The sequence below is a fragment of the Aulonocara stuartgranti genome, assembly GCF_965226115.1.
Source record: "Aulonocara stuartgranti genome assembly, chromosome: 15".
Taxonomy (NCBI): Eukaryota; Metazoa; Chordata; class Actinopteri; order Cichliformes; family Cichlidae; genus Aulonocara; species Aulonocara stuartgranti.
Window position 1 is genome coordinate 542501 of NC_138951.1, and position 14159 is coordinate 556659.

Below are 14159 nucleotides of genomic sequence, written 5' to 3' on the forward strand. Positions count from 1 at the left end.
CCTTCAGGTTTTAGATCTCGCCCTGGGTCAACACACCTGAATCACACCTGATTAGTTCATTCCCAGGCCTCTGGAGAACTTCAGGACATGTTGAGGAGGTCATTCAGCCTTTAAATCAGCCTGTTGGATCAAGGACACCTAAAACCTGCAGGACTGCGGCCCTCGAGGGCTGGAGTTGGACACCACTGGCCTGCGCTGTCACACTGACAACAGAGCGAGCCGCAGGCTCTAATACTCAGCTTATTGTTACCTTACGAGACGTTCCACTTAGTGGCAGTTACAACTTTAACCTCAATCACAACTTTCATGTAGTCTGCTGTTGCCAGCAAATTCAAAAAACAAAAACAAAACAAACATTTATATTTCTCAGTCTCACATGTTATGTTTTTTTGTTCCCAGCTTTCCCACAAACGCTCTGACTAATGAGCGTTCCTGCTGCGTGGCTTTCATCAGTTTGATGCATGCTGCGTCCTATTTGTGGGCGTTCTAGTTCGTGTCTCCACTCACTGGATTGTCTTCGTCCAGCTCCTTCCACTCCTGGTAGAGCTCCCTCATGTCCACCAGCCTGTTCTCCATCTTCTCCAGAGCCCAGATCTGCTTCCCTTTACCTTTACGCCGCACCTGGATGGCCGGCTCGCTCAGCACTGCATCGCGCTGCGGCGACAGGAAAACCAAAAATGGCTTTAACAAACGTGCCCCTGTCAGCATTTCCATCCTCACAGTCGGCTACGGCTTTACGAGTTCAATCCATGAGGACTGAAACATCATTTCAACACTTTTCCTCATCAAATGTTGCTGCGACTGAACTGTGAAGCCTTTATCTTTAACAGGTACCACGTTTGTTTTAAAGCAGACGTCACCCTGCTGTACCTTTCTGTTGGCGTCCAGGTTGGCGGCCGGGATCTGCAGAGTGACCAGATACTCTGTCCTTTTGTTGAGCTCCTCAGCAATGAAGCCGGCCTCCTGAGCCAACAGCCTAGCCCGAACGATCTGCTCTTTAAGTCGTCGCAGGCTGCGGGTTATCATGGCCTCTCTGTAACACAAAGACACGATGACAGTCAGCCACGCTGTGCAGAGGCTCCTGGATTTCTTCTTTGGGGACCTATCCGACAGAGAGAACAGCGCCACCTGTCCTCGCTCCAGCGACGCACACGTTTGTTCGAGCCGGCTGACAACACGGCTGCAGTAGCACTGCCTGGGACGCCCGATGGTTTCTCGGGGGTGACTCGCTGGCGGAGCTGCTGCAGCTCCTGTTCATACATCTGCCTCTGGCGCTCCAGAGCACAGCGCTTCTCCTCCTGGTGCTGCTTCTCCAGGGTCTGCAACACTGACTGCAACGGGTCTGCAGGAGGACACGGGGAGGATAATTGAGAAGACACTGATTATTCTGGCTTTCTATTAGAGACACTGTAGGTGTGAGTGTGAGAGTCAGTGGCTGGAAGCATTGCAGACACACAAACGCTGATAAACCTCAAACCAAATCGACCCCACTAACAGATCAAAGCCTGTCAGAACTGCTTTGGCTTCCAGTAAGACAGTGAGGGCACATTACTGTGTCTGACTTTGGCTGTTCTTCACATTATTTATATTTTTACATTCAAACTCTGCATTCACTCCATTTCCCAGCAGCACACCTGCCAAGCTTGAAGTGAGGGTATCAACAAAACGCTTCAAGATTTTTTCTCCTTTTAGGTCAAAAAATAAAAAAGAATTTTTCAAAAAATGAAAAAACAAACATCTTTTATTAGCTCATCTAACAAATGGCTGACCATTGACAACAATGTTACGATTTGAAGGCAACATTTTGAAAAAGCGTTCGCCCCCCCGTTACTCTGACTCACCGTTGTTCCACATGCCTTTCATCATGACCTCGGCCTGGGCGAACTCGTAGCCGAAGCTCCTCTCGCTCGACACGTCGCTGCACGCGTCCGGCTCGCCGACCTCCAGACAGTCGCTGCTCGAACGCTTTGTCATCGCGGCATCCTCCTCTTCCTCGCCCCCCTTTTGCACCCTTTGCCTGGGCAGGTTGATCCTGTGCTCGCGTGTTGATTCGCACAGAGGAAAGAGCGAGTCGGACAAAGAGGAAGCGTCGCAGAGTGAAAGAGAAACACTTTGTTACCACATGTAACAAATGTCGGCGTGAGAAATACGACGCCGCAGATCCAGGTTCAAACGCACACCTGAAAAAGTGGTTGTTCCCCCACAGGATCCTGTCGCCATGGTGAAGCTGCACGGGATTCACGACCTCGGTGCCGTTCACGTACGTTCTGCAGAGAAAGCACAAAGCAAACATTTGATGTGCATCTACAGAAACAAATGAACTCTCCCAAAAATATTAAGTATAGTTTTAGGTTGTTGCATCATTATTAGAGCACACGGCTCTGATTCAACTCATAAAAACATTTTATTTTAGTCGGGCTGGTGCATCCTGGTGCTCTACTACAAAGCACATGGAGCAAACCCAGGGCATCTTTTCCTTAGATGGATTCACTCAGTCTGACATCAGCAGTCACACAAATGCAGATTGAACTAAAATCAACGCAGGGTTGCCAAATGTAGGCAGTCCATATCACCGGAGTTTGCTGCATGTGATCAATAACCAACATGGACGGAAACAATAACACTGGAAAAATATGAAGCTATTAAACAGAACACAGCTGCTGTCACCAAAGTGCTTGGTGGCAGCTCCACAGTGCTCGTCATTGCTGCTAACATTTGAGGCACTTTGCAGGAAAGTGTTGTCTGCAGCTGTGAGATTGACCTGCAATCCAATTCAAACTGAACGCAGCTTTGTGAGCATCGCAATGAGCCGGTCTTCTGCAGTATCGTTTGTCACGGGCTAGCTACATACTTAGCATTGCGGTGAGGAGTGAGCACCACGCCGTGGCTCTCTGTGACGTCAATGACACAGTGTTCTGCTTGGATGGCCATCCCACACAGCTGGATGTCCTGTGAGTCGGCTGAACCCACGCGCGTGTGATCCTGGATACAGGACAACGGTCACTTAACAATCTGAATACTAACACAAGCAAAACAGCTGCACCTGAGCACATCTGCTGTTTGTTAATGCAAACATCTAATCAACCAATCAAATGGCAGCAACTCGATGTATTTAGGATGGATGGTGAGTTCTCGGTACTTTTAGGTAGTAGACCAGCAGCTCGTTGAGGGCAGGGTCAGCGTTGAGGTTGACCAGATAGCACTTATCGTCGACCACTCGGATACCAGACGACTGCAGAGAAATGCCCAGGCTCTCCAACTGCCTCTGACGCTCCTGCAGAGAACACACGTCACGTTCAACACAGGAACTAACCGAGCGATTGTTCTGATCTGGAGCTGCTTGATGGAAGAAAAGAGAAGTGGCTGGGATACTAAACAATCTCCATCATGAACAAAACAAAAGACTGATGACATGCGTCAGCTCAATAAATGAATTGATTCTGAGTTCAAAGAGAGTTTTTAAAAACATATTCCTCTGGATAGAGATGGAAAAATAACGTATTCAGCGTGTCCTGAAAACTGAAGCTAAGCTGAAGCGTTGAGCTGCAGTTCCTCTAACGGCCACTTGAGGCTGCAGGTCTACGGGCTGGTACAATGACAGCGTCACCATCACTACCACCACTTATGGATGCTTTCAGTTCATTTCAAACCGCTGCACAGTGGCTGAATGCATTTTTTACCTTATCCATTTGAATACTAGTAACACGTAGAGGTTGGATGCAACCCTCTCCCAGTGAGGTGACAAACAGCTGACTGAAGTTGCTAACCCTCTTAGCTGTGCTGTTGGTGTCTTTTGGCCCAGTTTATAGAATGATGTGACCAACAGCACGGCCGTGTGTGCAGTACTGTCCGTCTCAGCGTTGGTGAAATCCCATAATTTAATTAGTTTGTAGTTTAACAGTGTTTACACCTTCCTGTCAAAGCCTTCGAGCGTTAGCTGATAACTCCAAACACTGAGGATTTAAACGCTATCAGAAAGCCACGGTGACGTGTTTTGTATGCGGTCTTGTGTGTTTGTGTGTTGCTACCTGTGCAATGGCCTCCGTTTTCCTAAGTTTGTCCTCCCAGGTGACCGTCATATCTTGGATCAGTTTCTCCGACTCCTCCAGTCGCTCCTTGAGCTCGGGGGCCTTCATAGACTGAGAGTGACAGCAGCTTCATTAGACTCTGGACGTGTGTGGATTATTACCCATAATTCTCACTGATCAGTCACAGGCTGAACGAGGCCAAACCTCCGCCTCGGTGAGCTGCTCCTTCAGCTTCTCCACTTCCTCTCGTAGCTCGCGGATGATCCTTGCGTTGGGGTCTTCGTTCACCACGGCGTGGTTGACGATGTTCTTGGCCCGGTCGGCGTAACGAAGAGTGGACAGCGTCTCGTCGTAGTTGTCTGCTGCTGGGCTGATAGTGGCCACCATGGCGGTGCGACTGTTCCCTCCGAGGCTGTCCTGCAGGTACGAACATCACCTTAAACTCTGAGCATTACAGTAATATAATTAAGCACAATGACTCATGAGCACGCAGCTGAAATCTAGGATGTTGGGGAAACAACATTTCACACCATTACAATGCTATCTGGAGCCAAATTAAACACCCAAAGCTGGCAAATGGAGCCTTTTTCAAACTGAGCAGAACTAATGAAACAAACAGCAGAGCCTTGAAACGTCACAAAATTAATTCATTTGAGGCAAAAGAAATCCTCCGATGTGAGTTTGCAGTGCGATCTGAGGCTGCATACTTGAAAACAAAGTTCCTTTCTTGTACCTTGAGCAGCCAGGTGAGCACAGAGTCTCTGTAGGGGACAAACTTGCTCTTGTTCTTCCCTGCTCCGTGGTCAGCCAAGGCAGAGATGACTAAACCCAGAGTGCTGAGAGATCTGCAGGGAGGGACAGAGAAAGGGCTTGTGATGCTAAGATTAGAAGTCCACACCTGAACAATCTCAGCTTCAAACGACTGAGTGAAGCACCGACTCAAAGACCGCTCCTGTCGGTTTGTTAGCCGGACGCCGATGCGCTTCTGCAAAACATCTTTAATTGCAGAAACTAAAATATGCTTCCTGTTCAGGGGCGTTCACACTGGTGACCCAATAGCAGGCTACACACATCAGAACTGTTTCAGCACTAGAGATGCTCAGAGATGCAGAGAAACAAGAAGTTTCCAATAACTTCAAACAAACACGGGTGTCTGGAGGCTCTACAGCCGAGGTGGGGAGCTCCAGGCCTCGAGGCCGGTGTACACCCTGGGTCAGCACACCTGATTAGGTCATTACCAGGCCTGTGGAGAACTACACAACATGCTGAGGAGGTCATTTAGCCGTTTAAATCAGCTGTGTTGGCTCATCATCTAAAACCTCGAGGCGGACACTCGGCTCTAGACTGAAGACAAACAGCAGCAGGCAGTAAAACCGTCTCGACTGTCAGTATCACAGCTTTATTTTATGCGCACTCACTTGTTGATGTTGCTGCCTTCTTTGAGCCGCTCCCCTGCAGCTCCAGTCTTCGCTGCCCGCTCGCTTCCAGCCAGATCCACCAGACTCAGCTTGCTCACCTTCTCCCCGCTCGTCTGCAGCAAACACACGGCGCCGCACAGGAGCTCATCGAGCTAGAATCTCTCATAGCTTTTGAATGAGAACGACTCAACAGAAGCAGCGATTCACAGACAAAAGACGAATAAAACACATCTGGGTATCGCAAATGTTGACGCCAATTATTATTTTATACCTTTTTTTATAGATGCAACTGAAAAACTGGACACATGATGTGTTTTTGTGACAGAATGCTAACAGCAAAGTGCCAACAGACACCGACAGGTTTGAGTGTTTATACTTCATAGTAGGTCAGTGTTGCTTAACAACACAATAAATAAAGAAATAAATTCCTCCAGATGTTTGCGTCACTCTTCGAGTCCGGTCCTGGTACCTGACCGCTGTCAAAGAAAGTCAAATATGAAAACACGAGGGCTGGCTCAAGACTTTTGCACAGTGCGATGCAGGTCTGGCTGGTCGACTAACATCAACGTGAGGATCAGCTGCTTCTCAGTGTTGCATGTTGGGACTTTGAATAAGACGAAACGAGTCCCCTTGAGTTCGGACACATTTCATTAACACTCGAGCCAATAACTGAAAAATAATCAGCTGCACAGAGAGACGGCGTGCACATGCGAGCGTGTCCTTACCCCAGACCGCAGGTCCATGAGCGTGTGCGTGAGGATGATGTTGAACACGGCGTGCGACCTGCTGCTCTCCTCATTCATGTTTGTGGCCGCCACCGTGCGAGACTTATTTCCCTCTGACATCAGAGACTCGATGTCCTGTTGAACACCAACAAACACACGCGCCGTCTGCAGCCACCGTTATTACTTCCTGGTCCTCGGAAACCCGATGCGATAAAGAAAGAAACAGCTGGTTTACCTCGTAGCTGGTCACAGCCAGACGGGAGAGACCGTCCACGTAAGGCCCCAAAACTTTGTGCTCTCTGACTCTCAGCGCTTGTCGGCTTCTGCAGAAATAAGGAGACGGTCACAGCTTTGAGTCCTTCAGCTGCCTGGACTTTTTCAGGGACCCTGAATGTTTCATGTTATTCCAACATCCCAGCAGAATGACGAGCGAGGCTCTCAGCATCTCACCCCTTCGGGTCGAGCAGGTCTCGGACCTTCTCGTTGTAAATCTCCATGTAGGACACCTCCACAGTGAAGCTCTCCCCTTCACGGGCCTCCTTCTCAGTCCTGCTGAACAGCGAGCTGCAGAGTCGAGGGATAAGACCGGGCTGCTCTGACGAGCCCATCATGGTGTACGACTTCCCAGAACCTGAAGATAAACGATCCAGACGCCAGTGAGAGACAGAACGAATCACTGATCCTTTAACACAGAGCGCTGCAGCTAATGCTTGTATCCAGGATCATAACAAACTTAATTCATTTAGGAAAATTCAGCTGGAATAAAAGAAGCTGCCAAACTAGAGTCAGGTGAGAGCGCTTCATGTCTGACGAGAGTGTGAGGGTCTCAAACAGCATCCCATGTTATTCATTTGTAATCACGAAGAGGGGACTGCTGGGCCAGGCTTATGTTGCACCCTGCAGCTGTTTGACAGACGAGGCTTATGGGAGCTGTGGGCAGGGAGGGGCTGACCTGCCCGAACCTGCATCTGCCCATCAATCAAAAGTTAATCTACTTGTTTCGGTTCAGCAGATGGAAAAATGGCAAAGAAGATGGCGTCCTGACAATATCAGCCACGGCATCATTACTTCATCACGTATGAAGTCGAAGACACCAAGTGCTGCTTCTGCTTAAACAGGCAGAGCGTGCCGTGATAGTAAGATGGACTGTGCCAGCTCTTTCCTCCAGAGCCAATATGTGCAACGCGACAACAGATCAGTACCCACGTGGGTCAGGAAACACTCAGCATTCAGACAGAAACAGTGTGAAACAGCTTACTGCGCTGTGGAGCACAGAAACAACGTTTTGCAGTGACTGTGACCCAAACTACTGAGAACTAAAAGTCAAACAGTCAAATCCTGACTCGCTTCATTCAAACCTGACGTAGGAGGACAAATGGAAACATGTGATGCTGCGGTAGGATGTGCAGTTCCTCTTATCGTTACTCATTTGAAAGTTGTTGTTCTGAAATGTTACCCGTCTGCCCGTAAGCAAAGATGCAGGCGTTGTAGCCCATGAAGGCATTGTCCAGCAGACTCTCCCCGAGGCACTGGAACACCACGTCCTGACCTGCACACAAAACTCAGACTAACTGCTGGAATCAGACACAAACGAAGCTGATGAGCTACAAACTTTTAACACGAACGAGACGACAGGAAGAATAATTTCGCTGTTTTCAGACTGAGCCACAACCAGTGTGACGCAGTGTGTAACCCCTTCATCCCAGCCCCCCCACGGCCGCTTTCTCAGCTCCATAAATAGCTCAGCGCATCAGGAAACACTGTCAGGAGACACGTTTGAACAGACTGACATGAACCTCTGTGAAAATGTACCAACCTGCAAACTTGTCTTTCTGAGAGTCGTCCATAGACCAGAAACAGTAGTCGTACGCAAAGACCTGCAGAAAACATGCGACACACGTCTGTAATGTGCACACCATAAATGTGTGATTAATAACTCATCATATTTACCTTGGGCTGATTCCTGGAGACAGAAAAGAAGAAATAATATTGTTACTGATATTTAAACTTATTTGTCATATTTCTCAGTAAAATCTTTGACCACAAACACACACGTGCACACGCACACATGAACTGACCTCGTTCGAACCTTTGGTCGCGTTTAATAAACATCCACTGAGTGTGTATGCACGGATGTGTGTTACAGAGAAACACAAGAGTCTACTTTAAAAGCTTGTTTTTCCTGCAACCAAGTGCTAAAAACACAAAATCGGTTTCTATCTGCTTCCTGTTATTGTCTTACTAGAAACAGGCTGACAACATCTTTGAATGGGTTTGTGCTCCAGGCTGTGAAACATTCAGGCTGATGTCAGTTGAAGAGCTTCCATACTGGCTTTTCCACTTGTGCTGTTTTTCTGAGGAAGCAGAAAAGCAGCAGGACTGAAGGAAACTTGAGGCTTTCCTGTCTGCAGCCGGATGGAAGACGGCTGTGCAGATCTCCAAGAAGAGGAAGTTCGGTGCAGATGGTATCTTCAAGGCTGAGCTCAATGAGCTCCACGCTGGGGAGCTGCTGAGCACTCTGGGGCAGAGGCGGGTGTGTGGACGGTCAGCTGAACGAATAGGATGCGGTGGGCTTTAAGGCAAAGCTCAAGCTACATCAGGACTCCGGCTCAGACGTGACGCTGCCCCCATCTGCCAGACACGCGAGCTCAAATACAACAACCACCAAACTGCTCACTGCACTCAAAACCAAAGCGTGAGCGTCATATTCCAGGGAGCACAAGTGCCCCCACACAGGAGGAAGCAAAAGCCAATCATATAACAGCACAATCAAACTAACCCTGTACAAGCAAAACAACGCAAACACTGACAACACACAAGTCTGACATGCAATAATATGGCAGCATTTTCAGCCACACTGAGTCACTAAAAGTAAAGGTTTCGCACTCTCACTCACACACACACACACACACACGAAACAAGGCCTCCCTGTGTGAGACTGGGCTGGTCCATGAAAGAGCAGCCTTTAGTCCCGCTCTCCTGGGACGGTGAGGACATTCCTGAGATAACTGGAATCACTAAAGCAGGACGACGGTAGGTCAGCAAGTCTGTGATCAACAAAGTCTGGCTTTATACAACCAGTGATTTACAAATCAAAAAAATGGAGACGTCATAGTGAAGACATAAAATTAAATGTTATCATGAAGTTTAATATTTTAAAATCCATCCCAGGGCATTTTCTTATATATTAAATGTTCTCTTAGAGCATCCGAGGAAATTCATGAAAATAACTGTTGGAGTCCTGAACTCTTCCACAGCAGCATTTTTCATTTCTCTTTGATATTTGGGCTGATTGGCACCTGATGAACGTAAAAACAAAGAAATCACCAGGTTTTTTTTTTTAACCTAATTTGTGTTTCTAAGAAAAATCAGAGCCATATGAGGATATCAATTTAAAATTTCGATAGAACAGTAGCAGCATAATGTCCTCGTAAGTGGATATCAGGCCTTTGAAGAGCAAGACTGAGTATTTTGGTCTAAATAACCCAAAATGTGACGTCCACATATGTGGACGCAGGTCCTAGGAGGGTAAAGCAGGAACAGGGCTTCATTAATCTGACAGGCCCTGCTGGGCTGCAGCCTCCCAGGGTGCTGGGACATATTAACACCCCCTGAAGCAGCTGAACCATCAGGCAGTGAGCTGACTAAGCACAAACTTTACAGAAGAGGCCGTCCTCTTCACAGCAGACAGGGGAACTGCAGTACTACAGACGCCTTCTGCTTTCCACTTTGGCTGAACACGAAATGCACACAAAACAATCGGCACACAGAACCGTCTGTTAGAGACGCTGATAGCAAAACACCTGCAAGTGGCTAATATGATCAAATCAGCCGATGACGTCGGTCTGCCGCTATTATCGCCTAACGTCTACACCCTCTTTATTATGAATTCATATTATGATCCTGCTGTGTAATGATGGTAGCATGTGTTCCCTCCTACAGGAGCTGACCAATCATGATCAACCTTTGCATGAACACCCTGTGAGTGCAAACATCTGAGTTATACAGATATTTTATACAAATCCAACAATCGTGTGCATTTGTACATTTGACAGTGCGATTAAGCACCAGGCTGAACGTATTATAGCGTCACACTGCAATGACTGCAGCGTTTGTAACGTCCCATTGAGACAGCAGTGGTAGGACTGGAGACCAGCTTGTGCCACAGAGGCCAAAAAAGCAGTTTAACTCCAGTCGGCAGGAAGGTTTTGGAGAAGTCGGCGACACGTGAGAAGATTATGTGAAATGCTAAAGCTTCGTAAAGACCAAATTTACCGACTGGATAAATTAGGTCACGCCTTCCATTAGGAAGAATAAAATTCTCTTCTATAGTAACAACACTGTTGATTCTTGTTAGTTTGTTAATGTAAAATCGAACTATCATGAGTTACAGATGAGTTTACCACCTCCACCGTTCCCGTCTGACCTCTGTGCTGGTCTGGGACCATCTGTGCCGCACTGAGCCTGTAAAACGTGTTCATACCGAGCCCCAAATGGGGAAACGCAGCGCCGCTGAAGCGTGTCAGGACAGAAGAAACACAGATACACACGCATGAAAAAATGCAAAGGATCACAGTGAAATATGAGACTCGAACCTCCTTACAAAGGCAGTGATTCATTTAGTCCATGTTTGCCCTAAGGCACAGTTACATGCTGAACAGGGAACCTGAACGAGGGCCAGGACCTCCAGGGAACATCTCCCTGCACCACTCAGTATCTGGCTCACTGCAACACGAGGAGGAGGATCGGCCATCAAAACAAATACAGCTTTGTGTGTGCACAGCAACGCGCTGCACCAGTGTGACATCATAAACGCGACTGGAGTTACAGAAAACTCCGACACCATTTCCCTTTGCTTCTTCCTGCTCCTTCAAATGTGTGTCAAACTACCTGAGCAGGGCTGAGCCGGGACACACGCCCTTTGTAAAGAGTAACGATGCAGAAGAGCCAGAGGGAGATTTCCACGGAGGGTGGGTGGAGTTCTAGATTTGAGCCCTTTTCCAAACGACTGGGCGCCAACCTGAAAAGCTGGTTAGATTCTCTCCAAACTCACCTGACGGTAACTAAATGAGTGAATCTGTGATACAGTCAGTCCTGCTATTGTACACATATTACAGCACACTCACAGCCAGGAATCTCACTGAACTGTCTGCACTTGTCCAATGCAAATAGCTGCTCATAAAAAGGAGAGAGAGTCATTAAAATGTTGCAGCGATGAGGAGAAGAGTGTTGCTGTGTAAGGCAGAGGGCCTGATGATGTCATGGTCTTACCCTGATAGCATGATATCAGGATATCGTTGCTTGTGGCGCAAAAAAGTTGCAGCTACCGCAGTGGCTTTGTGACCCCACAGAGGTCACGCACAGAGGTCAGTGTAAGACATGTAGGTGGCTGTATCGGTGAGTGCATCTGAATGTGATTTTAGTCATCACACTGACACATTACAACTTCTGCTTCTACAAACCAACCAATAGAAATGCAGCATGAAAGACCAAGTATCACAGGTGAAGAGTCAATGTGACCGAGAAGCTGAAAACCTGGTACGGCAGCCTTTCAACCATCTCACGTCATGGAACCACGTCCACGATGCTGTGTCAATACTCACGGAAACAGGAAACGGTTTACAGAGCTTGTAGACCCCCTGCTCACCACTTTTGCACTGGCCTCACATTTCTGACCTGGAAGCTGTGTGTATGGTGCTGATTCACTGAGACAATGTCTGTCTTGGTAAATACTTATCCAACAAAGGACCAGACGCAAGCCTAAATCTCTGAATGTTCTTCAGCGGCTATCATGACAGCGACATCGCACGGTAGGAAGTAGCAAAGGAATTGCAGCTCTGAATCATAGCCAAAGATTTAGTAGCTATCATCAGTCTACAGAAAAACCAGAGTTTATTAGATCCATGCTGCAAAGTTCAATTTAACACGTTCTGAAGCACACCTATGGTCAAGCTCCAGGTCATGCTCCAGCCACCAACACCGGTGCACGTCTGAAACACAGCTAAACAAGCTGTGGCGTGCTGCTTAACTAAAGTTTACTTTGTCAAGTGTGATGTCATCAGATTGATGATCCGCAGCAACGTGACTCAAGCCGACACGTCTGCTCAACAATGTTTCCTGACAAAGAAACTGATTGGCTAACCAGGGAGGCTCCACTGTGGACAGGATCAAAGCAGGAGTAGATGTTGTGGTGAAAGTGGAACAAAGGAGAAAAACGAAACCACAAAGTGTCTGAAATTTAAACAGGTTGGCTTCAAACTCACGACTACTTTCTTCCATGTAACAGCTTACCGGGGGTCTGCTGTGTTCATACTAGTGACGGCTGGATGCAGGACTGTCTGGTTCCCATCAATCTCCACCACACATTTGGTTTTCAGGTCTTTTTCTGGATAGTGGAGAAAAACAACATGTGATTTTTGGACTAAAAAAAACAAAGTGAAATGTTCAAAAACAATCTGCAGTCTTCATAATGCACCGTTTAAAAGCAGCAGCTCATATACTGGGTGTCATAACTTTCCCTAAAAGTGACTGAGTCACTCTGCAGAGTAACAGGTGGCATGCATGCATGCCTGTGTGTCCTTAAGCTTCAAACAGGCCAACAAAGGGAGGCAGGAAAGAGGTTTTATTGAGGCTGATTCATCCAGGCCTGCACAAACACTACGACCAGTTTACAACTCCCTGTGCAGACACTAAGGAAAACCAGGCTCACACCTTCTCTTCCTCATTCCTACCTGCACTGGAAGGATTTTAAGGCGGAGACAGAGCAGCAACTTCCTGTCAGAGTAGGTGTTAGGGCATATGAGTCACAAGGTTGTATTTTATCTTTTAAAATACTTTATCAGCTTTCATTTGAGGGTCTTAATCAGAAAGTGATAGCTACACTTAAAAGTTCAAAGGTTGCTGCTGCAGTTAGCTGACACTCCAGTCCAGCTCAGCTGTTGTCAGAAGTAACAGGCCAGTGACAGTGCACAAAACACGTCTCTGCCATATTTGAAGCTTAAATTTAAAGACATAAGAAGTGCGTGTATACTTCAGAGGAGAAACCGAACCCTGCACCGAGCCTTACTGTTTACCAAAAGTTGAACGAGAGCAAACACGGACTCAGATATGGGTGAAGTGCAGGGCCGATACTTCCCTTTGAAGGTGGACGGTTGCCTTTAAAAGGCTTCACTGAAACCAGCGAGTGCAGCCGTTTGTACTCACCTCTCCTGTTCATTGGCCGCACACGAACAGCCACCTTTACATTGGAGTCACTGACACTGTTGTCATCCATGGTGGCACCTGACCTGCGTCACATGAATTAAAAAACAAACAAACCCCAAAACACCCGTGAAATGACTTGGCGTGTACGTAATATCACACATTGTGAGATAACACTTATTTATCCGAGTGACACCTGAACACAGCGATTAAACTGCGTTCATTTTCGAAATCACTTTAACTCCAGTCAGTGACTGGTGAAGTCTGCCGTGAGAAGATAACAAGGCAAAGAAAAGAAATAAACCCTCCATAGTTCAGAGTAGCAAACTAACCGTGTGTGCAGTGGTTTGCCCGTCCGACTCCCTCCTCTCCTCTCAGGCACCTTCAAGTAGTGACACACAGCAGCTAGCCGGACACGCTAATGAGGGCTGCATGACAGCAGCACACAGGATTAAATACTTCCACATTTACCGCCGACAAAAGTAACCGGCACTAGTACACAGCACCGTGGAAAGCCCCGTTAAGGTCTAAGAAACACTTACGATGGTCCAGGGTTCACAACCACAGCTCCTCCACCTGTTGCATTTCCTGAAGACTTTCCGCAGGAATCAGTCAAGCCATGTCAGCTCGCGGCTAAAGGGATTTGCTGCGAGACTTAAGTCAGAGAGCTTCCAAGTCCGTCAGCTGCTCCGCGCACACGCGGACCGTCGCTATGAGACGGAATGGAGCGCCGCTCTGTGGTCGCACCTGTCGTAGAGTCTGCGCGTCTCCTTCCAGCTGCGCTTATT

At 47.6% G+C, this 14159-nt stretch overlaps 1 protein-coding gene across 6 annotated transcripts in view; it reads right to left on the minus strand.

Annotated features, from left to right (window-relative positions):
- LOC309688546 (kinesin-like protein KIF13B) overlaps positions 1-14159 on the minus strand; it is a 40781-nt gene that overhangs the window by 20574 nt on the left and 6048 nt on the right. For 2 of the 6 annotated variants that reach the window (XM_082504333.1, XM_082504329.1), the window contains exons 1-21: positions 13914-14061; positions 13704-13799; positions 13375-13457; positions 12463-12556; positions 8122-8134; positions 7988-8048; positions 7628-7720; positions 6622-6802; positions 6407-6494; positions 6172-6306; positions 5447-5559; positions 4762-4873; positions 4233-4445; positions 4029-4139; positions 3140-3274; positions 2852-2982; positions 2181-2267; positions 1842-2032; positions 1129-1342; positions 871-1033; positions 508-654 (exon numbers count right to left, since the gene is read on the minus strand). In XM_082504333.1, the coding sequence (XP_082360459.1) occupies positions 508-654; positions 871-1033; positions 1129-1342; positions 1842-2032; positions 2181-2267; positions 2852-2982; positions 3140-3274; positions 4029-4139; positions 4233-4445; positions 4762-4873; positions 5447-5559; positions 6172-6306; positions 6407-6494; positions 6622-6802; positions 7628-7720; positions 7988-8048; positions 8122-8134; positions 12463-12556; positions 13375-13444 (2352 nt within the window). In that variant the 5' untranslated portion in view covers positions 13445-13457; positions 13704-13799; positions 13914-14061. Of the gene's footprint in view, positions 1-507; positions 655-870; positions 1034-1128; positions 1343-1841; positions 2033-2180; positions 2268-2851; positions 2983-3139; positions 3275-4028; positions 4140-4232; positions 4446-4761; positions 4874-5446; positions 5560-6171; positions 6307-6406; positions 6495-6621; positions 6803-7627; positions 7721-7987; positions 8049-8121; positions 8135-12462; positions 12557-13374; positions 13458-13703; positions 13800-13913; positions 14062-14159 lie in introns of those variants that run through there. The other 4 variants (XM_082504334.1, XM_082504332.1, XM_082504330.1 and 1 more) reach the window with 3 other exon arrangements.